At 47.2% G+C, this 26569-nt stretch overlaps 2 protein-coding genes and 1 long non-coding RNA gene across 7 annotated transcripts; all 3 read left to right on the plus strand.

Annotated features, from left to right (window-relative positions):
* The first annotated feature begins 4194 nt into the window (after window positions 1–4194).
* Window positions 4195–8017, plus strand: Pmp70 (ATP binding cassette subfamily D member Pmp70). The gene is made up of 12 exons (XM_076827912.1): window positions 4195–4495; window positions 4574–4616; window positions 4689–4876; window positions 4954–5023; window positions 5134–5231; window positions 5471–5651; window positions 5715–5927; window positions 5995–6064; window positions 6130–6605; window positions 6668–6967; window positions 7053–7214; window positions 7297–8017. Exons 1-12 carry the CDS (start codon window positions 4380–4382, stop codon window positions 7372–7374), a joined length of 1995 nt encoding a protein of 664 aa, XP_076684027.1. The 5' UTR covers window positions 4195–4379; the 3' UTR covers window positions 7375–8017.
* Window positions 8018–8582: 565 nt separating this feature from the next.
* Window positions 8583–24400, plus strand: LOC143377015 (uncharacterized). 4 transcript variants are annotated; one of them, XM_076827907.1, is made up of 5 exons: window positions 8583–9615; window positions 14407–14494; window positions 20196–21275; window positions 22775–23111; window positions 23214–24400. In XM_076827907.1, the coding sequence occupies exons 1-5, from the start codon at window positions 9179–9181 to the stop codon at window positions 23468–23470; spliced, it is 2199 nt and encodes a 732-aa protein (XP_076684022.1). In that variant the 5' UTR covers window positions 8583–9178; the 3' UTR covers window positions 23471–24400. The 4 variants fall into 4 exon arrangements, with proteins under 4 accessions (XP_076684022.1, XP_076684023.1, XP_076684024.1 ...); XM_076827908.1 differs by having other exon boundaries at window positions 20211–21275; XM_076827909.1 differs by having other exon boundaries at window positions 8584–9615; window positions 20196–21245.
* On the plus strand, window positions 14501–20181 carry LOC143377020 (uncharacterized). Of its 2 annotated transcripts, none has more exons than XR_013087227.1 (3): window positions 14501–18252; window positions 18328–18856; window positions 18958–20181. It is a non-coding gene; the product is annotated as an uncharacterized LOC143377020 (long non-coding RNA). The 2 variants fall into 2 exon arrangements; XR_013087228.1 differs by having other exon boundaries at window positions 14501–16249; window positions 16414–18252; window positions 18328–20181.
* Window positions 24401–26569: the final 2169 nt, after the last annotated feature.

Below are 26569 nucleotides of genomic sequence, written 5' to 3' on the forward strand. Positions count from 1 at the left end.
AATCGGTTGTATCGCTTGCTGTTCCCAAGATTTCAAAGTAACACCCCTTGCGAGTACCTGGCTCAACCACTTCTGTCCGCTGTATCCAGCAGCTGAGCCTGAGGAACAGGCCAACGAATTGCGACAAATTTCTCGAGCTCCTGCAACCGGTGCACTTACTCTCCGCATCCATTTGGGATATTCTTCCATCGCAGCCAGGGTCTGGGTGTCCATTAGAGCTGGGACTGTTCGAATAATTTGATATTGGAATATTTTACAAGTATTCGAATGCTACGTATAAACTTGGAGTATTTCAGTATTCGAATACTGATGCACTTAAATATTCAAATGGTAATCGAACGCTTAAATATTCGACTGGTATTTGGATACTTGGATATTCGAATTGTATTCGCTAAACAATTGCGCAACTGAAGTGTTCGGATATTCGAATACCGAAAAATTCGACAAACGGTCCCAGCCCTAGCGTTTACCCGCCTTCGGACCTTGGCAGAGCGAATCCAGCGGTTCGATAGCCTTGGAAGAACATCCCAGCCGGGGACTTGAAATCTTGAGAACCACGAGGGGACAGGGAATCGCTAAGTACTGCGACGCGCACAGGTCCCAAAACTCAACGCCAATAGAGCGGCTCGGCTTGTACGCGCAGATACTGTTTAATTTCATATTCCGTTGTTTCGTCCATCGACAAGGAGGGGAAGGGGGAATGAGTGAGTGGTTCTACGCACAGAATCGCACAGAGTGAAAGCATTTGCGAGTTACATAATACAGGTTGCCAGCCATTCGATGAATGAAGGTGATGATTATGATGGTGATGATGGTGGTGGCGGTGATAGTGATGATTATATGATGATGGTGATGATGGTAGGATGTTGATGATGGTGAATAGTGATGAGATTGAGGATGAGGATGAGGATGAATATGAGGATGAGGATGAGGATGATGAGGATGATGACTGGAAGTAGACGAGAGGCATGGAAGCGTCCGCTGAACTTCGAAAACAGGTGATTACGAACTGAAATTAATAATTACATAGTACAGGTTTTGCGTCATCGATATTCAAACATACTCATACAGGGTCCCTCGACATACATCAAACCTTACAGCCCCATAATTCCATTGTTCCGACGCACCGCCGTTGCCCAATCTTTTCCCACCCCCTCATTCATCGTGCCGCTAAGAAAAAAGACCTCTTCGTTGGTTCGCTGTCAATGATTTCCACCAGTACCTTGTTCGCCAAGGTCCATCCATATTACACGCATCAACTGTTCAGTCCACAATCATTAATCACTTGTATGCCGCTTGTTATTAGAATTTACTCGTTTCGTATTCATTCGCCCTTGAAGTATTATTCATTCAAATGATCGTGGAAATTACTTGCCCTTTGTACGTATCTGATTGTAATTAGCAAACGAATACCAGGGAGTAAGCGAGCAGAGCCCCCACGATCAGAGTTTCATCGTTGATTCTAAAAACTACTTGTTAAGAGACAGAGAAATCCCCGCTGAGAATCTATGTCCGGCTTCCCTCCCGCTGTATATGCAATCATTTTCATGCCACGATTCTTACGAACGGGTACTAATTGCACGTGGTTCTGTTCGACAGCTCAGTTGAGTGAACTGCAGTCTACGAATCCACGTGGACTGATGTTTCGCAACTTGTACAAATAATAGCGAGGATCGATGAATAAAAGGGGAAAGAGTGCGCAAGGAGATGCGAGAAAAAGATAATGAATTAATAGCAAGAAGTGGATGAATCGCAACAGGCTTGCGAGAAGCTTGAAAATAGTGAGGATCAATGCTTTAACCTCGTAGAAGATTCTTGCGAGACGCTTCGCAACGGCGAATTAATTTTGAGAAGGTTTCATTCTTCGTTGCTTCTGCTTACAGATGATGCTTATCGCTACGCCAGGCTGACCGTCGATCACTCGAGTGAGAATACGAATCTTCGTGTTTACTTTTACGTTGAAGCTGATTGGAGTCCAGCGGGTTGATAAGGGAAACGTACAGCTTTTTCTGGAAAATGTATTTCGACTTAACTAACAAGGGAAGATCCCAAACCCGGAAATTCAAAAAATTCTGAGGCTTCGTGAGTACGAAGGGGATTTCCTCCTGATTACAAGGGAATTTTTGTTTGCTGCCCAAATTCACTCTAAGTAGGTGTAATTGACCGCTGAAAATCCGGTTATTTACCGATTTTGGGTTATAACTCGTGGACTGTAAAATAATTTTGTCACCAAATGATAGATCTAATTAAAAGAAGCAACTTCTGTCTTGAAACTTTTTTTCTACCTCTTACAGGGTGCGAGTTACAAAATAGAATCGGAAGATAGCCGAATTTTCGGGGGTTAATTTCACCCCCTGAGAGTGAATTTCAGCAGCAAACAAACATTGTGTTGTAATCAGAAGGAAATCCCCTACATATTCACAAAGTTTCAGAATTTTTGAATTCCCGAGTTCGGGGTTTTACCTTTTAAGATAATTTCTTCGTCGAACGTAATATAGCACTTCAATAGTAACGCTGTTATCTTATTCTTACAGTGATAACAGTACTCGCACCGCGACCATGGCATCCACACCTTTCGCATACCATTTAAGAGTAAATAACCCTGACCAAGGATTTAGTTTAAAACCAGCGAACAATAGAGGTTATTGAAACGTGACCATATATTTGCATGTAATTCATTGCACCCAATAGTATTATCATATTATTATACCGTAAACTCTTGAATAATTAACGCGTACAATCCTCGATTTTTTATAATTTAAATAATGGCAGAGCAATGATGGTGCAAATCACTATGGCAAGGGCTGGTAATTAATATTCCTGTTAAAAAAGAAGGAGAAGGACCTTGCTTTATTTTCAGACAAAAGGGTGCAACATTTGGCGTACAAACATTTCCCAGAATAATAAAACCGATATACCATCTCGTCACGTGTACTTCATCGCATTCGTTTTTAATAAAAATTCGATCGACGCATCCGCAATGATTAGTCAGTTTACTTACCATGTATTTTCAATGCTTTAGCGATCGACTGAAGTCTATTTAGTGCTGCAGGGACCTCCAACCGAAGAGATAAGCAAACGACACTTTTTATTCGAATAAGAAGTATAGAAATAAATAGTAGAAACGGAAACTTTGCGACCTTCCCTCTGTGTGTATGTACCACTATATTTCAAGGTATATGAAACAATAATCCAATTCCTTTACCTCGATTATTCTTTTTTAGCGATAATGATAGAATAATCATTAGGTGTTTAAACAAACGAAGGAGAATGCGATAAAATCAAGCATAGTTATCTAAGTAAATTGCACATTTACTTTTCCAATGTACGACGTTCCCGAATAGGAAACCTCCTGTACAGAAACTGTGGTCCAGATTTTGGACTTTATTTCCCAAGAGAAATCGTCTTCTAAGCTCATTAGCATTATCTACTTCCTCAATGACGCAGGGAATGATACTTGTTCCAGAATCTGCAGTGGATAGCAATATACGGTTTGTGAAATTTCTCTATGCCCTCAGGGCTCGGACCGTTTCAAGGTCACGCAGGCCATAAAAAAAACAGAAGTTAACAGATACAAATTTGTTTTGTGACCAGTGGCGGATTTACGAAAAAAGACCCAGATGGGTCTGAGGGGCCCATTTTCGGGAAAATGAAGAGGTAGTTTACTAAAAAAATGGGCCAAGTGTAGTAGTACGAAAAAAATGTAGTGTTAGGATACCTATAACTCCTACTCATAATTTTTTTTTTGGTCATGGGGCCCTGCGGGGGCCTTCTGTACAGAGGCCTAGGCGGCAACTGCTCATCAGCCGTCCTGTTAAATCCGCCACTGCTTGTGACTATGTCTCAGGTACGGTGGCCTATTATAAAAATTCCTCGTCCTATTTTTTCTGTTACTTCAGATAGTGGAGTTGCTGCTGGTGGCAGAAGCTGCTTATATCTTTTTCGTAACTGATAATATTTACAAGCAGCATTTAAAATAGAATATCTTTCCTACAGTAAGTAGTAACCACACCGACTCAGGTGTCCCCTTTTCTTTTGTGCCGTCCTGTATAGTTCAATTACATCAGTAGTCATTTAATCGAGAGTTCATCAGTACACGATGATGTAAAGACATTCGGGTTTTTGTACTTTGATCGTTAGCCACGAGGCATAAGATTGGAACGGCGATGTTTAGCGGTAGGTGAAAATAACAGCAGTACACAGTAGCGAGCGGGAAGCAGTGGGAAGCGGCCCGTGGTGTGAAGTATAGCTGAATCATCCAAGTCTCGCCCGCCCCACCACCTGTTCACCTTCTCTGGCGTCGAGGCAGAGACAGAAGTGTCGAGACCGCGGTGGAAGACGGTGACTTTTTTGCTCGATCTGCTCCCACATCAGAAGGAATGGCGCCAACGCTTAGCAAATTGACGAGCAGGCGCACGCTGGCTGGTGCCTGTGCGTTGACCGCGTTGGTATGGATCCTGAGAAGAAGAGGGAAAAAACAGCACGGCAAAAGCAGGTAAACTAGCCACAAAGACGTGCTGCTCGGAAGTCGTTATCAGCGAGATTATCAAGCACTGATTTCTTCCATTCCTAGAAACGCGTGGCCCGCCAATGACATCCAGTATGTTATTAAAGAGGTACGATCGATGAGATTTGGACGGTGAGGTCGATTGTGATCGTTAACCATAAAGGTACCGTCTGTTCCATAGGAGAAACCGAAGAGCCCAAAGGCTTATGTCAATGCAAGATTCTTCCGCCAACTACGCCAACTGCTTGCCATCGGCATACCTTCGATCGTGTCCACTGAATTTGGATTCGTGCTTCTCATCGCTGGCTCGCTGATTGCAAGGTCCCTCTGTGACCTCTGGATGATAAACATAGGCACTTTAATCGAGGCGTGCGTTCCATTTCTTATCTGCTCAGATGAATTCGCACGAGTCATGCTGCAAATTTTGCACTCTCTTCTCTTTCTAGATCGATCATCAACATGGACACTCCCTTGTTTAAAAAGCGACTGATGAAGTTCTTGGCCGTACTGCCTTTGGTAAGTGGACGCGTCCGGCGTGAGATTTAGTCGATGCTTGCGAGCAGCTTTCCTTTCTCACCGAGCGGAAAGAATTACCCATGCTATCTTCCATGATTATATTTATATAGATATCTGTCGTGAACAACGTACTGAAGTATGGGATATTCGAAATGAAGTTGAGGCTGCGCACAAATATCACACGGGATTTAATGGATCAGTATCTCAAGTAAGTCAACCTTTTTTTTGCTCTCTCTAGCTCAAGATAGTAACTTGTAGCGAATTATTTATGACAGCCTCATGTGCATGCATCGTGATGTCAGAGGTTGAAGCGGAGTTGTGACATGACTGGACAAGATTCTTTAAAATATTGAAATTAGAAGCACTATTACGAACTATGAATTATTCATCAGGGGTACCTAATTCGCGGAATGTCAGGAATGCTATTAATGGTTCTAATTGTTACAGAGGTTTTACGTACTACAAGATGAGTAATTTAGATAGCCGCATAGCGAATCCGGATCAACTTTTAACGACGGACGTTGATAAATTCTGCGAAAGTTGCACAGACCTTTATAGCAACGTCGCGAAGCCGTTGCTGGACATTTTCATCTACGTCTACAGGCTTACGACTAATCTCGGGGGCCAGGTATATTAATCGAATGTTAGTCGTATGCGTGTATCTTTAGTTAACGCGCGTCGTGTTTTGCAGACACCGCTATTGATTCTCTCCTATCTCATCCTCGCCGGCACTGCGCTAACTCACCTGCGTAAGCCCATCGGGCCGATGACAGTGAAGGAACAACGACTCGAAGGGGAGTACCGGCACATTAACTCGCGGTTGATCACGAATTCCGAGGAGATTGCGTTCTACCAAGGAAACAACAGAGAAAAATTAACTTTACTGGCTAGTTTCTATAAGCTGGTAAGCCTTTCAAGACACGTCGGCATTCGGGAAACCTTTTACCCTGTGTACATAATGCTCCTCGTAGGTGGTGCACCTCCGGAAGTCTCTGGAGTTCAAAACATTCATAGGGGTGATAGACAATTTCGTCGGCAAATGTAAGACGCGACTTGTGCGAATAACCACTCGTAGACCGATGTAACATAAAGATTTAACGTTTCAGACATGGCAACGATAGTCGGCTTCTACGCAGTGAGTCTACCGTTCTTCCAGAAGAACCATGCCGTTCTCTCCGGATCGTCGGATCATCGATTTAAGGCGTACTACACGTACGGCCGGATGTTAGTGAAATTAGCAGAAGCTATAGGCAGACTAATCCTAGCTGGGAGGGAGATGACGCGGCTGGCAGGATTCACCGCAAGAGTGATGCAGATAAAGGTCGTCCTGGACGATCTGAACGCGGGAAGGTACGAGAGGACAATGGTGTCGGACTTCAAGGACGAGCCGATCGGGTATCCGGGCGGTGGGAAGATCATTACCAAGAATAACATTATTCGGTTCGATGGTGTGCCATTGATAACTCCCAACGGAGATGTCCTTATCAAAGAACTATCCTTTGAAGTAAAATCGGGAATGAACGTGCTGGTGTGCGGGCCAAACGGCTGCGGGAAGAGTTCGCTGTTCAGAATCCTGGGAGAAGTAAGTCGACACTGTGGATATCTCTGTTCAGATGTTTAAACCTGCTTAATCCTTGGAAACAGCTGTGGCCGGTTTGGAGCGGATCAGTCACCAAGCCTCCGTGCGGGAAGCTGTTCTACATCCCCCAGCGTCCTTACATGACGTTGGGCACTCTGAGGGACCAAGTGATCTATCCTCACACGAAGCCGGAGATGATAAGGCGCGGGCAAATGACGGATGACGATTTGAAGAAGCTGCTGGACCTGGTTCAGCTGAATCATCTTCTCGAAAGGGAGAATCTTACCAACAGCGAGGGACAAGGTTGGGACGTCGTGGCCGACTGGATGGACGTTCTCTCCGGCGGGGAGAAGCAGCGCATAGCGGTAACGTCCTTCCCCAATCGCAGAGAATGTAAAGCACGTGCGAGGCAATGTTTGGCTATTACAATCATGATCATCGTTTGCACAGATGGCTCGACTCTTCTATCACAAGCCACAGTTCGCTATACTGGACGAATGCACGAGCGCGGTCAGCGTGGATGTAGAGGACTCGATGTATTCGTATTGCAGGGAAGCAAACATCACGTTATTCACCGTTTCCCATCGGCGATCACTTTGGAAGCATCACGAGGTACGAAGCAATTAACAGGCTCGCGCGGTCTTCACAGGTGTCTAACCAGACCGTCTAACTTACAATTTATCTTGTTTCTCAGTATTACTTGCAAATGGACGGAAGGGGAAGCTACGAGTTCAAATCTATCGAGTCAGACACGGAGGAGTTCGGATCGTGAATTTGCGTGTCCCTTGCATCCGACGATACTTGCCAAAATGCAAGGGACGCTCTCGTACTTTAATTCAGTACCCGAATTTCTATTCGACGTGTATGCAGTGTACAGCACTATGTATTATATGTATGCGTTCTGTGTCGTTCGCACAGATAAATGAGTATTGTGTATATCGCTATTTTAACTGTAGCCCATAAGTGTATATTTTTATATCAATACCTTTTTTACATAAAATACTAGGGGGGGGGGGGGAGTGACGTGGAAACGTTGGCGTACGCTACGATCGAGGCCTTAATGTAATTCATCTGTTTCCGCAGCTGTATGTAAATGTTAATGTACCGGTGCATGTTCTTCCGATACTGCGAAGAGGGTAAACGGGAGCAGAATATTTTGGGTATTAAAATGTAAGCTACACTTAATGGTTCTCCACAATCTCGCGCGACCTGTACTATTTAGAGAATGTTAAATGTGTCACGTGCATTGCAGAATCTACTACGAGTGTGTATATACGTATGTACATGAACGGAATTATACTTTTAAGGACATAATTGTGATTTGTTATGTGTGGATCACATTGAGCAGGCATCTTCAGAACGTATATCAGATTGCTGGACAATAAGAGTGTAATAAATCGATTGTGGTGATGGAACACACGAGAATTCAAATGGTCAGCGTTCATATCAGCAAGCCAAACGTAAAAACGACAGCACTCTACTGTTTGAAACAGTATCGAAATAGATTCCAACTATCGAGTACACCTTAAGTTATTTAATTTAAATGAATTTACATGAGACAAACTTCGTTTCGACAATTATACCTTTCATTTCCCGACATTAAATCCCCAGGCATTTAAAGACATTTTCGAATTAGAGCGACATAGTGAACAACGCGTCTTTAATTGAACCAAACATTCTTTATTAAATAAAAGAAGAACTTGTAAAATGAATATTCTTCTGTACTGGCCCATGCCTGGCTTTTTTTCAAATAAGGAACCATCTTCCTGAAATCATTCATTTCCGACGGATTGATATTAATGCCTTGCTCGTAAAGTGTCTGAGATGCGAATTCTTATGAGAAAAAGCTTGGACAAAGATTTGCTTTTGTAGAATCGATCAATCTTCTTTTCCGAAACAGTTTCAAATTTCCCTCCGCGAGGCTCTCGTGGCGCGCGCATCAGCGGCGAGTTGCGCACGACCCGCCATGTTCGTTGACCGTTGATCGTTCGGGAGAAGCTCGGCCGGGTCTCGTTAGCTAGCAGAAGTCCGGGCTATCGGCTATTCAGTTGCTGGTCGCAGGTCGCAGGGTTCAGCAGTGGAGGTTGGGCCGTCTGTTATGTGCGCGTGTGCAGCGAGATAAGAATATAAGAAGCGCGAGCCGTGGACAGAGAGCCAGGAACCTTTTCCCCTCGTAGTTTCAGTGGCAACGAACGCTCAGCTGGAGATATTCGCGGAATCAATCGTAAGAGAGTGTTATCCCTCTTTCTCTAACCCCCCCACTTCTTTTCACCGTGTCCGTTTCTCTTTCACAGCGCCTTCTTCCCCTCTCCTACCATCTCTCCTTCTCTCTCTCTCGCTCCGTGTGGTTTCTCGCGGCGTGCGCGTTCCCGAAGGCACCGTGCACGGACCTTCCCCCGACACGGCCGAGCGCGTCTCGGACAGCCAGGACGCCGGGGAAGGCACAGGTGCAGGCGCGGGTGCGGGTGCTGCGTTTGTGTTATTAGCCGTGCGCGAGAACGCGAGCTGGAACAAAGTAGGTGCCGCGGGCACGCCGACACTGTCGCGGAGGTGTCGTCGCCAGTTGCCGTGGCAGAATGGACGGGAGCACGGGACCGCCGTCGGACGTGACGACGGCAACGGGATGTGAGAACGACGACGGCTCGGGGAAGTCGCGACGCGACGGAGACACGCCGTCCGCGGCGGGCAACGCGGCGTCCACGTATTCTGCGCCGCAGCAGGAGCACAGGGGTCAGGGCTCGATAAGGGCCGGCTCCGCGTCACCGCTCCCTGCTGCCCCGTCTTCTTCGTCGTCATTGTCCACCTCCGCCTCCGCCACCTCGACGACGGGGTGTGGCTGCGTGGCCGCCACCGTCCTCGAGCCGGACGAAATTACCATCAGCATCACGCCGACCACCGGGGGACAGTTCGACCTCACCGTCGATCACACCGACACCGTCGAGAATCTCAAGAAGATCATCTCCAAGAGGCTGAAGGTCGCCAAGGAACGCATTTGTTTACTACACCGCGAAAGGTTGGTAGCATCACGTCTCGTATTCGTACGTAGAGTATAGGCTCGCGGGATATTAGGCTGGTCGCGATAAAGGATCGCGTGGCGAGGTTTCATCGATCATCGATAGATCGATGACGCGTCGCGGATCGTTTCGGATTTTTCTCACGGGGGAGGGAGAATTAGGCGTAGACCTCGCCCTGCGCTCCCCTTCGTCGGAAGAAAGGAAAGAGACGGTGCAGGAAAAGGAGGAGCGCGCGGGGTAGGTGTGTAACGTGTGTGTGTGTACCGTGGCACGGTGTTACGCCGTTGCGTGGAGCGTGTTTCGTGAGAGGCGCGCCGAGAGAAGGAACGAAAACACGGGCGGCATCGACGCGACGAGAAAAAGAGAGAGTGGGCATAATATTCGTAGGCGTCGCGGGGGCCGCCAGCACGGACTGATCCTCCTCCTTCGTGCGAGCACGCGAGAGAAACATGGTGGAGAAGAAGCTTGGCATACCGTAGCGTCGAGCCTCTCGCTCTGGGGGAGTAGGTAGAATATCTCGGGAATCGCGTTCTCGTAAAGTGGAACGGTGACAGCCATCCTCCGCGAGAGCCAGACGAGGAAAGAGAGACAGTTCTCAAGAGAAACACTCTCGGAGAGACGACGACGAGGCTGGCTATTCCCGTACGCAACACATCGCTGGAATTCTCTCTCTTTCTATTCGTCCTTCCCCCCTCTGCCTCTCGCGTATCTCTGGTAGCGATGGCCATCCGATTCCCCTTTGTTGCAAGCCCACAGTCCAGCCCAGTTGCACGGAACACTTTAGTCGCTTTAAATATCCTTCGAGTTAAAGGAAACTTTCCCTTCGTGTACCTATATATAAAACACGCGACAGGATTAGCCACGGCCACGGGACGCTTCGAAATCAATCGAACATCGTAGCAAATCAAACATAGCTCCCATCTATAGGGCGTTGAAAAAGTGCTGGTCACTGGATCGGTGGACATTTGTGAGAAAAACTTTTATTCCTCTCGTTAAAAGGATAAACTTTTCTCAAATAAAAATTGACAAAGCTTTAGCAAGACTGAAGCGATCCATGAATGGTATGAAACAGAGAAGATGGTCACGAGCAGTGGCCATCGCTTTTGCAACATCCTGTACATTTCGAATGTCGAAGCAATCTTCGAACGTCTGTGTTTGTTTAACTTCATTTATTATATATGATAACGTGAAAGGCGGAATATGGGATTATGAAGATCCCAGTAACCAGTTTGAGAACCTCTGCCCCGCGATCGAATTGCTCGAAAACTTGCAAGGAGGAGTGAACGGTGCCCATCACTACTTGTTCCTTCGTGCTCGTCGAGCCAGTTTCAGGCGCAGGTAGCACACGCGCCAGGCTCCTCTTCCACATGTGTGCCCGTCTGGTCGTGTCTGTCTGTCTGTGTGCTAACGCGACACGTGCATCCAGAAGGGGTGCGGGAGGGGGGGTCGAGGAGTCGTTCGTCTGTGTGCGTCCTGTTTGTGTCTCTTTCTCTGTTCCGTTCCACGGCTCCTTGGGCGCATGCGTATCGTTAAATGCAGAACTATGGACCGACGGACTCTAATTCGACCGTATCACTGTTATTTCCCTTGTGAAACGGGCGGAATACTTTGACGTCATTCAATGATCTCCTCGAATCCTCCCTTCTAGAGAACCGTTATCGCTTTAATTATACAGGGCGAGTCACGTAACTTGCCCACCCGGAATAACTTCTAATCATCGGAATAACTTCGTACGTCGAAATGTCTTTCCACAAACTCTTTCTGCACTGAACTTACGCTTCGTTTAGGCCTGCCCACCCCTCCCCATTGGTAACTGGGCTCTTGCTAACGAAAAAAAAACAAGTCCCAAGTCGGTGGTGTAACCTCACCTTAACTGTTTTTGCGTCGCCCGTTCAGTGTGTGTCATCGCGACACCGTCGTACCTGTTAGTCATCCATCCTCCTTGCAGGTACAGGGTGTATAAAAAGTAACGGTCGCCGCATTCAGGGGTGAAGAGTTGAAAGATAGCTTCGCGCCACAAAAGTGGTTTGTAACAGTGAAAATTAATGTTAAAATCCTTTTTCGCGTCAACGTTGCTCTACCGCTGAAAGCAGCGACCATTGCTCTTTATACACCCTGTACAAGGCGGCTAGGTTTCTCTGTGTGCGTTTTGGTCGCCGAGGGTCATCTGTCGGAGACGTGTCCAATCTAGTGATGCGCGATATTTATCGATTACTGTACATATCGATATTTGCATGTCGATATTTCGATATTTTTTTTATCGATATTTCAAACACTACTAATTGCAGGTATCGATAACTTCGTTCAAAATATCGATAATAGTTATTGCACCTTCTTTTAGATACTTTTTAAATAATATATTTCATGTATCGATATTGAACGAAACAATATATATTGATATGCATTATCGATAGTTGGGATCAATATCGCACATCACTAGTCCAATCCCCTGACGGTTCAGTGCATCGCGACGGATAAAGGTCTCGGTTAGATCTCGCATTATCAACCGGCACTGATTAACGGTTACAATTTAAATGTCTCCCATAGGCGTAGCACCGGCAGCTGAAATAAAGAAATCCGAGGAGCGGTGATGCACGCGCGAATTTTATTCGCTCGTAGCTTGATGATCGATGGATCCCGTTCTACAGATTAATCGAGGAGCGACACGATGGTCGAAGCAAACAAGCGGGGCTCCTTTCGCGCGGCGCACGATAGTAGGCTTGACCTCAGGGGAGCAGATAGCGAGGCAGCGAAATAATATTTATAGTACCGCCCAGCCGTGACTGTGTTCCTGTCCTATCTAACTTTCTGTATTTACGTTCGCATGAGTTTAGACGCCGCCCGTATTCTTAGAACTCGCGCGTTTCTCCCTTTCTCATTCATATCGGACCCAGCCGCCCGAAATACACTAGCGAGCGATTTTTCACCGCCGCTCGCCCAAATGTCACGGTCCCACCCCTGAAACCCTCTATTCTGATTTATCGCGCGCCGAACGGTTTGTTTTCGTCTACTGGAGACTGTTAAGCGTCCCAGAAGCAGGTTGCCGAGAAGATGGCAAGCGGAAGGAATGCGCATCCGATTGGTTATGTCCCCATAGTATTGTCCGCTATTGGTCGACGCGATAGTATCGATGAATCGCTAGACATCTTTTCACCAACGCAAGGTACCTTCTATGCAGTTATCGTTGGAGAATTTGTGGAAATCGTTGCTTCTACTGGGAACGAATTGACTCCGGGGGGTTAAATAACGGCCGTTTTTACCGGCGACGGGCATAAAGGTCAGCGACTTGGATCGCAGCAGGATCATGACGAAAACCGTTAAGCTCGGAGTGCACGCCAAGTGGCGCCAGGGTCGCGGTTGAAGGCCTCGATATGTATTTGTCGCCCTCTCGTTTCCATTTTCCACGGTGGGCTTGCTATAAAAGTCTCGGGGCGAAAGAAAGCGAGAACAGGTCTAGTTCACCGGTAATTTTGTCTCCGTTTTAATCGTCCGAGGGTCGCGCTCGATGAACTCACGGGCGAGCACGCGTTCTCGGAATCGAAGTCGACGGTGCACACGCTGACGAAGGAATGTCGGTATTTTCGCAATCGTCTCAGCGACCAGTGAGTACTTTCGAACGTGCACGCACACACGCCAGGTGATTCGCCTTGTTTTTATAGTAACGCGTGCAAAAGACGCGTCGCAGAAGAAATTTCCGCCGGTCGCAAGCCCAATTCGTGTTGTGTAATCTGTGACAGTGGCGTAAACGTTGCTCTTGACATAAATCAAATTCGAGTTTCTCTAATCTTGACGCATGAGAACCGCGCTTTCGCGAGGACGTGGAATTCAGTTTATTCCGAATAGATCGAGACAAAGCGGCACGCGTGCCGCCAGGCGTCGACGCCTATGCGAACGTTAGGCAGATACGTGCGTTCTAATGAACGAACAGGGAAACGGAAAGGGGGCGATAATGGGCCGGGATGAGAGCTACGCCCAAATCTTTTCTTCCTCGTAGCCCGTGACGTAAGGGCTCGCTTTAACGTGCGCGTCTGGCTGGACAAGTGTTTTCTAATCCGAATTTCCGCTGGGAAGTGGGAGATGTTCCGTGGACGTTTCGTTTAACGCAAGTATCGCGGTGTTTCCTTTTATTGGAAGTGAAATTTCTGGGGAGGAAGTTGCACAATGACTTCCGCGACACGCTAAGTCAATATCAATCTCTACGCGCGCTATTTGTGGCTTCTTTGGGCGTTTGCTGCTGCGATAGCCGCGGCTTTATCGCATTGTCTAATCTGTTGGATCGCGTCGCTTCGTTATCAGCATATGCCCACTGTTTTTCGGGGCGTCATCGCGATGACGAGGCAGCACAGTGTTTCGAGTATATTTGTTCCAGAGAGAAAAATCACAACTCATTGTTTCAAAATTAATTACACATTGCACAGCTTTTACAATATTAAAACAGATGCAGATTTTGCCTTCGCAACGTTCATCGTTTCAAGATGATTCATCTACTATTAAATAATTACCGATTGCATTTTAAGAGACAAGTATTCGTGGAACGTACACTTCGGATCCTCGATTCTTGTGTCTGTGCTGCGTTACGATTGAAGTCTTCGATTGCCAACACTTGGCCATGAATAGTTCTTTCAAAGCATATTTCTGTATCGGTCACTCTGCGATAAGGAGAGTGACGCCTCGCTCCAGCCAGTTATCTCTGCAATTACCAGAAATACGCGACCGTTAGATTCCCACTATTTCCGAACGCGTCCCAGCGATCGCCAGAATTTCGAACTAATTCTATAATCTGTTTTCAGGCTACTGCGCGAAGGCACGCTCGAGGAAAACCGTCTACAAGATGGCAGTCGGCTTACGTTGTTGCCCAGCGTGGAAACTGGCCTACTGGTGAGTCGTGTCTTCAATCATTTCACAATAATACCCCACCAGAACCATCTCTTTTAGCCCTCTCTTAGGAATTGCCAGTTTAGAGGGTTGTCTCGCGGCGTGCGAACGCACGACGGTGTCCGGGTCACATTTGACCCATAGGAACCAGTGGCGGATTTAAGAACAAAGGTGGCAATCGTTCTGCGAGGTCCATTTTTCAGGAAAATGAAGAGGTAGTTTACTAAAAACAGGCCAAGTGTAGTACGAAAAAAATAGTGTTTGGATATCTATACCTAATCATAATTTTTTTCGGTCATGGGGACCTGCGAGGGCCTTCTGTGCAGGGACCTAAGCAGCAATTGCTCATCAGCCGTCCTGGTAGGAACATTTCTAGCGCCCTCTCTGTTTCCTATCGCGCCTGGGTCAAAAGCGACCCGGCCCCTACGCAGGAAAGTTAAGGAACTGTTTCGAGCCACGTTTCCACCGTCGCATCCGTGAACGCAACCCGGATTCATCTCGAAAACCGTTCTTCGCCGCGCGGAGGATGCGCGGGACAGGAATCCTCCCAAGAGGCAGAAAACGTGCGCGGAGTCGCGATCCGTGGAAACGCCGTTAACTTCGCCGTTCGTGTATCATCGGGTCACTTGGTTTCTCGGTCACCGTATCGTCTGCAGGTTTATTTTCTGGCCCCGTCGCTCTTCGACGAAATCGCCACCCCGTCTGGCCGAGCGGCGCGACAGCTGGAAGCAGAGGTACACCCGGGGGTCGTGAATTGAACCATCTCGGCCGTACTGGCGGCTCTGATCGAAGGCCTCGGGTCTTTATCTTCTTAGATTTCTGTGAATTCGTTCGTTGGGACGCGTTCCGCTCTTTAAGGACCCTTGCTATAACACCGTGTAGTCCTCGCTCCCGCGGCTCAATAGGGCGAAGAATCGCGCGACTCGGCGTGGTTATTCGATTTGAATCGATAAAAAGGAAGCTCGCTCGTCCGTGCGGGCAGCCGGTGCACGCGCATACAAAGGACACGGTCGGCTCTCTCTCCCATTGAAATAGTTTCGGGCTACGCTCGAGGCGCTGGCAACACCGCACCACGGGTCCTTATCGCGACCGAGACTCGTTCGCATGGCTGTCAAGGGGACCGCCCGCTCGAGTCTCGGTCACCCGCAGTCAATTTTAAAAGCTCCGCTGATGTGTGGGTATGCGTCGGGGCACCACGGGCGCACACCACGGCTCCCGTTCTTTCGTGGGTGGCTGGGAAGAAACAGGGCGAGACCTACGCCGGTTTCCAGCCGCACAGTTGGTCAGCCTGATCGGTTCTCTCTGCCTAAGAATGCCTCCCGATCGACACGCACCTCGGCCCTCTTCTCGCCCTCCCTTTCTCGCAGCGATTCTCCCGTCGGACGTGCAGTGCTACCCCGAACTCGCGTATTAGTCGCTGCCTGGGTAACTGCCGGAGCTCGGGGAAGACTCGAGTCGAGTAGAATCGACTTACCGACGGCCTAGCTTTTTAATTCATTAATGAAAATAGAAAGGACCAATAAAGGCACTAATCGTCCCCTCTGCCCGTCGCCTCTCGCATAGTCCGCTTCCCTGAGCTTCGGTTAGAATACTTTGGACATCGTTACGCTTCCGATTTCCAAGGGCAGGCGATAAGACGTTGCAAAATTCCGCTGGGTAGTGGAGTAACGGGATGGGAGACGCGGCAGTGAGATTTGCTAGTTTAGTATGCGAAACCTAGGGTACTATGCAGTGGCGGATTTAAGAAAAAAGGCCCAGGTGGCAAACGTTCTTAGGGGCCCATTTTTTTTTCAAGAAAATGAAGAGGTAGTTTACTAAAAACGAGTTCAGTGTAATATTACAGGAAAAAATACAGTTTGGATAAAAATCATATTTTTTTTAAGAATAGGGCCCTGGGTTGAGCCTTCTGGGCAGGGGCCCAGGCGGCAACTGCTTATCGGCCGCCCTGTTAAATCCGTCACTGGTACTATGTAATCAGTATAGCTTTTTTGGGGCTTTTGGGGACACCGATTCCTGTGTAGGCTAGTTAGCAAGGCCGACCCTGCTGGTTCGTTAAATAAGTTGGAAGTTCGATAGGGAACGGCTGGCTCTAAAATGCCTCGGCAGGAAGTTGTATCGATCGCGCTATGGAAATTCTCTGCGGTAGCACCTCGCTGCTTTCGCATTATCTGGGGTCGCATGGCACGCGGGACGCGTCCAAAAACGGCATTAAATGATAATTCGAACCGCGACGCTTTGATGCATCGCTTCTGCAGCTCGATTAATCGCGGCGGGCGTCTGCGTGCGAGGACGGAGGCGGCCGATCGCGTTCGACGGACAACGAAAACCGTAGGAACGCGATGATGATGTCATACGTTCCCAGCGACTCGTTTCAATGAGATAGAAAGAAGTCGCGAGGTCGCGTCGCAATTCGGTTTTTATCTGCGAGGGGTCATTCTGAGAAAATGTTTCCCAGCGTCAACCGCACTTCATTAATCCAACTAATTCTACTAGGAAGAGTTTCTATGCGAAATTAGAGGTATTCATAGAATATTATAAAAATTCCATTCGCGGAGTGTGAAAAGAGTATTTATTTATTAATTATTACTTTCAATTTTGAGATATAATTCTTCCCAATGAGACTTACTTTTAATAGCTCAGCATTTTCTCTCACCGCTTCTGTAGATTACGTATCTATCATAAGAACAGATTAATTTCAAGTACCAGATACAATTAACGCCCCCATTCACAGGCCACCTGAACCACCATAAGCCAACGTCACTCGGTACACAAGTCTCGCCCGATAAGAGCAGCAGCGCAGGAACCTACACCTTCCTCCATTACCCACATACACATTCCACCGTAGGAACCAATTTCTTTCATTGCCAGAGCACCGCGCACTGACTCAGAGCCGAGCCGTTCGTGGTCAGCGTTAACTTAATTCGTCGTTTATGTTCTACTTAGCGTCCTCGATAGTAGTGGACACGTGGTGCGTGCTGCCCCCCACCTTTATACTTTTTCCCCGTCCTGCAACGCGAGCCACCGACGACCAGCGTCTGCCAACTGAGGCTCCGCGAGAGGTTATAATAAAAGTTCAATTTCAAAGGGTTAGGTCGCGTAATTTAGTTGGGAAACGCTGCTCGAGACCAGTGTCTCTCAAGCTTCTTCAGGCCACCGCGCCCATCAGTTCTCCCAATTATTCCAACCGCCATATACAGGCTGTCCCATTTTAATCTCCCAAAATTTAGCTGCTCTGAGCATTCCAAAGTTGCAGTCCATGGAACATCGATCTAAAGAGGTCTGCATACGCGTACACAGTTCCGCACGTTTATCGAACCTTGCCGGGCAATAACGTGCAGCCCCGCGTTATTGAGACCCTAATCGCCCCCTGGCTAATTTAAACGCCCTCGCTTTGAGAAGCACTGCTCTAGACGTGACCAAGCGGAGGGGGGTCACAGACACCCAGCATTTACGATTCATGGTGTGCATTCGCGGCTGATAGCAGGTTGCGCTTCGAGCGTGGCGCCATCGGCTTCCTCGACGGCCGTCACAGCACTCACGACAGGGGTTCTCAAGCTCGCTGACGCTGCCACTGCAAAGAAGTGGCGGAACTATGCTCAGGAAGACCCTTCCTCGTTAACTTTCTCAGGGGAAGTCTTCCATCCACTCCTCGGCTTGTGCTTCGGGACTGTAGTGATGGGATCGAACGTATAAAGAGATACAGCGAGGTTATAAAATCTGCGAGAGTCCCACACTTTGAGGTTAGGCAGTTTTTAGGAGGGGTAAGCTTTCCAGAACTCGAAGCTTTCGACTTTGGGACTGCTACAGTTTTCACTACCTCATTGTTTCGCTTCTAGGTACTATACGACGTAGAACAGGATGTGAACAATAAACAGGAGTGGAGTAGTGACGGATTAGCAGCTTGCAAAAGCTTTCTCAGCATTTGCACTGAATTCGCGAAACGTTCCAATACTACACTGCGAGCGTTTGCGGCAGCTGGGAAAGGGCGAGTTCATTTTGAAACGCTTGTGAGATTCCACTGTGTTTTTTCTTCGCACAGTGGTATATTACAGAGAAATTCGAAGGTTCTATATTTCGTAAGCTTCTCGCGCGCTTCACCTTCTGACGACCGTTTGAGAGGCCCTGAGTGGTAGGAAGAGACAATTCTTCATGGGCACTGTTCGCTACCTCGCACAGACCACGAGCTATGATTTATAGGGCCATTATCTATGGAAATCGGACGTGCAAAGGGTATCGCAGCGAGGATGTATATACACACCGACTCGTTACATAATTTTCTTCGTCTGGCACTTTCGGTTCACCTACACGGCTTACATGGGAACTTCGGTAACCCGAAAAATTCTATTTTTTTTTAAAACTTCGCAGGTTTGTATTTAGGTTAAATAAAAATACCTACTCCGCTGCAAATTTTACACAATTTCATTGCCGAGAAAAACATTAAATATTCATTCTACCAATTTTTCCAGATCTACCCCAGTTGTCAGAGTTTAGAAAAAATGGATTTTTCGCGTCACCAAAGTTCCCTTGGTGATAGGAATAAATCCTGAAAGAAATAGAAACCCGACCGGGTCAAGAAAGACCCGAGGGCCGCGGGCGGGGGTGGAGGAAGCATTACGTGGCTCGTAGGGTCCATTCATCGAAGCCCAGATTCTTCGCGGTACGAGCGCTCGCAAATCGAATTACCGAATATACGATGACCGTCAGTGAAAGGAAGTCCGTTAGGTGTACCTAGGGATGCCCATCCGTGCGGCGGAGGGTCTGAGCCGCGGTTCCGCGAGGTTTCCTCTCTTCTGCAGGTCTTCTCGCGTCTCCATCTCTCATCGATTCGAGCCTCATCTGGCTATGGTGGATGAATAGCGCAGGCGAGGAGGAGAAGAGCCATTATATTGGCATTCAGAGTTTCTTTTTCTCTCTGAAAGGGCTGAGGGGGAGTTGTTCCTTCTTCAATAGCCACCGCGGGGTGGTCTAAGGGGCTTGATGTGCTAAAAGAAGCTGTAAGGCATCAATATGCCCTGGGCACAAAGGGGGAATATTATATTCTTAATCCAAGCCTTCGCTGAAGCTCTGTACTACCTTGTACCTTATGCTCCTTTGGAAGGATAGTCGGTGTGGACTTGGTTGTTGAAACAGTAGCGGTTGGTTAATCCAGTGTTCTGGACTATGGCTTCTTCCACTGGTCCCTTTAGAGCGTTATTCGACCACAGTTTAGGGGTGGCACTTTGCATTTTCGTCCAGGAGATAATACAGGGTTATCCATTTAAGACTACAAATGAGAACGGCAACAGCGTCACGCGCATACTTCTACAATCATATGTCGATACATCCGCCATCTATGGGCTGTTGCTAAAAGTTAGGTTCGTGTAGATGCCAGTAGAGAGCACAAGGCGCTGTTGGCTGTCTCCCGAGATAACTGTACAATCAGTTTCTGAGGGAAAACCTACGATTCAAGTTACAACACTAATGGTGCGCTACGATAAAATCGGCGCGGCACCGGCAGTGAGGTTTACTACTAAAGTTATTGGGAGAGACAGCCAAAAGCGCCTTGTGCCCTCTACTGGCATCTACATGAACCTATACTTTTAGCAATAGCCTCATTTGTACTCGCGCGAGCGCCGTCAGTCTGAAATGGATAACCCTGTAGCCTGTATAGGAAGAAGATTCTGCAGTACCATCGGGAACTTGATTCTATACCACAGTTGATTAGTCCAAACGTTTCCAGGCACAGCGGCCGGAGCAGAGCGTGATGCAAGCGCTGGAGAGCCTGAACGACTCGCAGGTGAACGACTTCCTGTCCGGTAAGGCTCCCCTGAACCTCACCATGCGGCTGGGGGACCACATGATGCTGATACAGCTGCAACTGTCCACGGTGACCCCGGCCTCCCCTACAGCCAGCCAGGCAGCCAGCAACACGACAGGGCTGACCATCGGCGGGAACAGCTCGAACGGATCTAATCTGTCCACCAGCCACGTCTCGACTTCCTTGCAGAGCAGACGGTCGACGGTGCTGGCCGCTCGCTCGACCGCCAGCGCCTCAGCGAAGCTGCAAAACGGCACCGCGGCCGCGCGGACCTCGTCCCTGATAAGCAGCCTGGCGTCGGCGTTGCACGCGGCCGCCAGCTGCAGCACCAGCCTCTCCACAGCCACCACGACCACCAGCCCAGTCTGCTCGAGTCGCGCGACCACCGCCTCGTCAGTCTCCTCCTCATCCTCGTCCTCCTCCTCATCGTACTCGCCGATTAGCCCTCCGCACTCGTCCTTCTGCGCCAGCCAGTCGCAAGCATCGCGCACTGCTGGCAATCACAACCCCGTCTCGCCCAGCAACACCAGCGCCTGCCAGTCTTGCCTCCTCTACCATCATCACCATCGCCACAACCACCATCATAACCACCACCATCACCACCATCACCACCACCACCACCATCACTCTAGAAACAAGCCCGCCACCTCGTCAAACACCACCCAGCCATCCTCCTCGCCCGCTGTCGACCACCTGCAACAGTACACCTCCATCGGCTGCTCGGAATCGATGCCCTACGACATCACCCCGCCGAGGAAAAAGCTCTGCACCGCTCACCACCACAGCCAGCACTCCGGCAACGGCGTCGACACCTCCAGGAGCATCGTGGACGAGGAGGCCAGCCCGCAGAGCCCCACCTCGTCGCTGGTCGAGCAGAAGGCCGCCACACTTGACACCAGGGCGCTAGCCGAGGCATCCCGTAACTTGACGCAGAAACTCAAGCAGCTTTCCTCTGAGGTACTCACCTCGCGGGTCGACCTCGCAGAGGTATACATTATTACCGATGCCAGTTCCCCCTGTGTACCACTATTTCGTATTGTACTCAGAGCTGCGTGCCAGCTAAGGCCCTAAGGGACTCAATGAATTAACCATTCGCGTTGATTTCTGTGGATACTACGGAGCCAGGGATCCGGAATGACTTTAGAGTTCATTTGTAATGTAAAGTATACCGCTGAGCGAGACACTCGATGGTTCTCTTAGGTCCTTAAGGGAGTACACGGGTATTAGACGGCTAAAATTCACAATTCCTTTTGGGTTAGATTGAAGGACGACTAATAATTCATACCATTTGCATGTTTTACAATACTTTATTGTGGATATAACACGCATTTTAAGACAAGGAAACCTGAAAAATATTAAAAATTAAAGGAATTACAAAGCGTCAAATTGGGCGCTGCGCAATGCACGTGTTAAAACGCTGAACATCATAAGTCGAGAACGGATTAATATTTTTAGTTGAAACATTAACTGAACCTACATAACACTCTTCTCCACAATGAGGAACTCGGTCGAAGAATTTTAATAAAAATTCACGGAGTTGTACAACAAATATCAACTTTGAAAGATTTTACTGAAGTAATCCTGTGATAAATGTTGTCTTAAATGTTGTTAAAGTTATGCGAACTTATTGAGCGAGTTCCACATTGTGGAGAAAAGTGTTTTGTAGGTTTAGTTAAAATTTCAGCAAAAAATATCGATCCGTTCTCGAGTTACGATGTTCACTATCTTGAGAAAAATAGCTTTGAGAACCACGGCTTTAAAACTTGCATTGGCTCGCCCGTTACTTTTTAAGCTGTAACTCTCGCAATTTTTCCAATTTTTCAATGATTTTTTTTTTAAAATACTTCTAAAACTTGTGGCTATAACAAACAATGGAAAAGAAATTTCGATTTTTTGACCCCGAAATACCTGTGTAACCCCTTAAGCACATCTTGGTTCGATGATTACAGTGTTTGGCGGAAGAGACATGCTAATTTTGTACTCTTTGCGAACAGACTCGGTTGCCAGTGGAATTCCACTGCACGATCGTGTTTTCTATCTGTTTCAGTGCATGATTCTGTTAATAGTCCACCTTTTCACAGTTTTCTTTATTGAACTGTTAAAAGGATCGATTAAGGGGTTATACCTAGTCTGGCGGCCGAAAAGAGGCGAATGTTTGTGAATTTTTTTTGAAAAAGCAGAACCATATATTTTTACAGAACTTTTTGCACTGAAAAGAGCAACATTTAAAGAACATTTGATAATTTTTTTAATAAAATAACATCCGTAAATATTTTTCTACAAAAGAAAATTACCAAATGTTCTTTAAATGTTGCTCTTTTAAGAGCAGAAAGTTCTGTAAAAATATATGGTTCCGCTTTTTAAAAAAAAAATCAAACATTCGCCTCTATTCGGCCGCCTGACTAAGGTATAACCCCTTAAATTGTCGTTGCTCATTATTTATTGCAATATTACTAACGAGAGCGTAATGTGTCCTCCGAACGCAGGAAAATGCAAGACGCAGGCAAGGTGCAATAATAGAGAGTATGCATCACCACGGAAAGGGTGTGTACTCCGGTACGTTTAGTGGAACCCTGAACCCAGCTCTCCAGGATAGACACGGTCGCCCGAAGCGAGACATCAGTACCATAATTCACATTTTAAACGACTTGCTGTGCGCCACGCCAGCCGCCACTGCAGGTCACTACAGGCATCACCACAGGCACTCTAGTGGTCGTCAGCAGTCCTCAGCCTCTCCGTCCTCCACTGGAACGACAACTACTGTGCACGGTGCTTCAACACCCATCGGTTGCCATGATTCCTCCACACCAGCATACTCAACCGGTACATAAACTTTTCGTGACTATCAAACCAATCCTCTCGTTCCTTGAAAACCCTTCCCGATCGCTCCGCGACTCGCTCCCTAAAATCTGCTTTCTGTGACAGAGGAATTGTCGAAGGAGAACGAGGCGACTAAAGGGAAGATGAGGCGCCTGCGTCTGGTGATGGAGCAGCGACGCGCCAAGAGGAAAGCCAGAAGGCAGGCGAGGGCAGCGCCTTACACCACTCAGTGGGCAGCGGTCACGCCCGATCCTGACCCGAACCACGACCCGAACACGTCGAGCACCGCGACCACGAACGCCGCGGAGCCGCAGAACGAGCCGGAGCTCCAGCCGTGCAGCCCCGAGCCCGTCGTAGCTTGAACGTCTCGCCCCGTCGATCGCATTCTGGCGCATTAGTAATCCTCCTTTGTCGTACATGCAAATGAGTTTCTAACCATCGCACTGGTTCCATTAACTGGCGGACTCGATGATTCTGTTTTGATACGTACCGGGTACGAGGGGCCCGAGCCCTTTTACGCGACACACCTTGTTTATACTTTGTTACGCTCAACGGGAAGCCGTGCACACGATTGTACTGCGTATAGTACGCTACCTACCGTCGAACGGAGACTGTTAGACCACCGTAATGCTATATAGTTATGCACGGAACCATTCTATACGCATAATTTGCAGTATTCTGGCTGACGACACACGTACCTTCAGAGGCCCGGCAGCACGCCCAGGCTCTGGGCCTCGTTTAGTCCCGAGAAAACCGGCAGTTGGATCGAAAGTAAGGAACGAGGAAAATTTAGCAATATTTAATAACGGGGAACGTGCTGTAATTCCCTACACACACCCCTCTCCCAACGTTACGCACGATAAATAGAAGTTAATTGAGTAGGAGCGAAGTTTCACGGGAGAACCGCATGTACATCGCCTCGAAACTTTTATGCTATTGAATAGAGAGAAATTATATAATGTAAAAGTAATTAAACCGCATTAAACAGTGTTTTTTGGCTATACTCAGGACTTGGTCGTAGGTGACAATAATTGTGACACAGCGCGCGCGTCTACGCTAGCGGTGGCGAAGGGGACTCGAGCTGAGCGAGGCATAGAGAGGTCCCATGGCGATTGATAAACTTGCAAGCTAAAAGAAATCTGTCGATAGGCGCTGGAACGAGGAAGTCGCTCGGAATCATCGCTGATCGTTTGTCATCCCGTTGGTATCGGCGTACAGTCAGACTTAGTAGACACGAGTAGAATTTTAAACTGACACGAACTTCGCGAATCGCAGGGAAGACTGTTATTAAAGCAATGTTACAAGCGTTCGACTCTACGAGAACTTTGCGAAATTATCCCGAGAGGCGAGGATTTCTTTTGCCTTTCTTTCCCGAGTTAAACATGTCCGCGCGTCTCTGTTTAGTGAACTGATCGATTCGTGTCGCATCCATTGTACATACAAGAAGTGCGCTTCGTAATGTCACCGACGCTCACTGCATTCGAGTCCACCGCTGAGCCAAGAAGTTGCCTCGAAGCAGTGACGTTAATCCTCCTCCTCCCTGTGCTTTTGCGTATCGATGCAGTCGAACGTCTGAGATTGATCAGTCAGTTCATCGCCAGCAATCTCATATCAGTTTCCGGTATACGTAAAGAGAAAGAGAATCGGCCACGGACTGGATTTCCAACGTTCGGCGCACCGAGCTTGGTCGCCCACGCGTTGCCCTTCGACGAAAGTAGGAAAGCGAGGGAAGAACTCAAAGCACGTGGATAAATGGTCCTATAGTTAGAATTAGATAATCCTATCGCATGGCTCCAACGCCAGATTTGAATTTAAGTTTACCTAGGTACTAAATAATATAATATCATCTAATAATAGTATATTGCGTTAGGTTACTTAGGAGAAAAAAATATTATTACTATTATTATATTATTATCATTACTACCGCTACAGTTTTGCAGACTGGCTCAATATTATAACATATGATTATTGAATTTTATCGAGTACCAAAATAAATAAGATTGCTTGCTAAGCTGTAAGGAAAAAAAGGAAAAAAAACAACAGGAGTCCAATTTCTTATTTTTTTTTTTTTTTTTTTTTTTTTAAGTCATTTCGAATGCGACATCGTCTCTGTTGGGTGTTTTTGTTATAATTGTTATAGCTGATTTGTTGCCTGTCGAAACAGGAAGAGGGATCATCGACGCTGTTTTTTTCTTTTTGATTCCCGACTCCGCTGAGCGTATTTTAGTTGAGACGTGTTGGAAACTTGTTTCGCTTTAGTTTGTAAGGAACATATAGGGGATACGAAGCTCTTCATTGCAGTTATTCTGTTTTAGATCGTTTATTTAAATTACGTCTTGCATCGCGCAAAAAACTGTAGAAACTCGTCGACGCTTAAAAAGTTACACGCTAATCCCATAGTTTATACTAATGAATTGTAGTTACACAGCAACGCAGACCATCCTGGAAAGAAACGATCATCTGTCGATCGTCCTATCACAAACCTTTCACGTTTACCCAGACGCAAAAGTCCGTACTCTGATTTCTTCCGAAATACACCGACGAAACTCGACAAATATAATCTACAATTGTGCGATTCATTTCGAAACTCTTAACGTACGCCTACCACCTAATCTCTGCGCCGAACTTGCTACCCTCTGTTTGGAAAAAAGCTCTATCATTTGTAACAAACGCGACTCTCGGTTGGTATAAATCCCCCCCACGGATAATTTGATTCGCATCGTGGCACATGTTCAGAATGAAAAAACTATCTGTCTCCTTAGCAGTAAACGATTACTTTCTTTATTGTTTAATCACAAAAGAGACTGTTCATAAATTATGTAATCTTCTTTTATATCTATTACTTTTGGCTAGAAGCGATACCCATCGATATCCTTTCGTTTACGTACGTACTAAATCGTCGTTACTGTCACATCGATATTACATACAAAACAATAGAAATCGCCATATACTCTACAGTTAATAATATACAATACATTATTATATCGTGGAAAGGTATTTACGATATGTATGAAAAACTTCGGAGTTCGATCATTTACACGGGTGCCTTCAATGTTCTACGCGTAACTTTATGTTTACCGATAAAGCGCGAGCTGCAAAGTGTCCCTTTCGAACGCAGCCCGTTTCTCTTAATGGGTTCGCAGTAACACTTTACAGTCGGATAAAGTTGCGCGCGAAAGGGATTCGTACAAGCCACTTGTATTCTCAAGCGATGGTAGAAAATGGACGGGACACAACGGGCGAGTGTCTGAATGAAGAACGCGCCACGCCTCTGTAGTCCGAACCAAAGCGATCTCACTTTATTCCAACCACAATACGCAGAACGTTTCGCGCCTTACAAAATTGGAGAAAGCAAAAGCTTAGCTTCTCGCAGTTGCTACTTAAATCCTGAATCGCAGAGTGCTTGCCGGGACACTTTAGTAAAGGTACATCAACGCGTGGGAACAGTTTCATACAAATTT

This window comes from Andrena cerasifolii, chromosome 15 (assembly GCF_050908995.1).
Source record: "Andrena cerasifolii isolate SP2316 chromosome 15, iyAndCera1_principal, whole genome shotgun sequence".
NCBI lineage: Eukaryota > Metazoa > Arthropoda > Insecta > Hymenoptera > Andrenidae > Andrena > Andrena cerasifolii.

Excerpts from the sequence above, each read along its gene's own strand:
- LOC143377015 (XM_076827907.1), top strand. The coding sequence starts at position 9,179 with ATGGACGGGAGCACGGGACCGCCGTCGGACGTGACGACGGCAACGGGA. Across the intron at positions 14,495-20,195 it reads GCGTGGAAACTGGCCTACTG|TCCAAACGTTTCCAGGCACA; the intron begins GTGAGTCGTGTC and ends ACAGTTGATTAG. Across the intron at positions 21,276-22,774 it reads CGCGGGTCGACCTCGCAGAG|GAAAATGCAAGACGCAGGCA; the intron begins GTATACATTATT and ends CTCCGAACGCAG.
- Pmp70 (XM_076827912.1), top strand. The coding sequence starts at position 4,380 with ATGGCGCCAACGCTTAGCAAATTGACGAGCAGGCGCACGCTGGCTGGT. Across the intron at positions 5,232-5,470 it reads TTAATGGATCAGTATCTCAA|AGGTTTTACGTACTACAAGA; the intron begins GTAAGTCAACCT and ends TAATTGTTACAG. Across the intron at positions 7,215-7,296 it reads CACTTTGGAAGCATCACGAG|TATTACTTGCAAATGGACGG; the intron begins GTACGAAGCAAT and ends CTTGTTTCTCAG.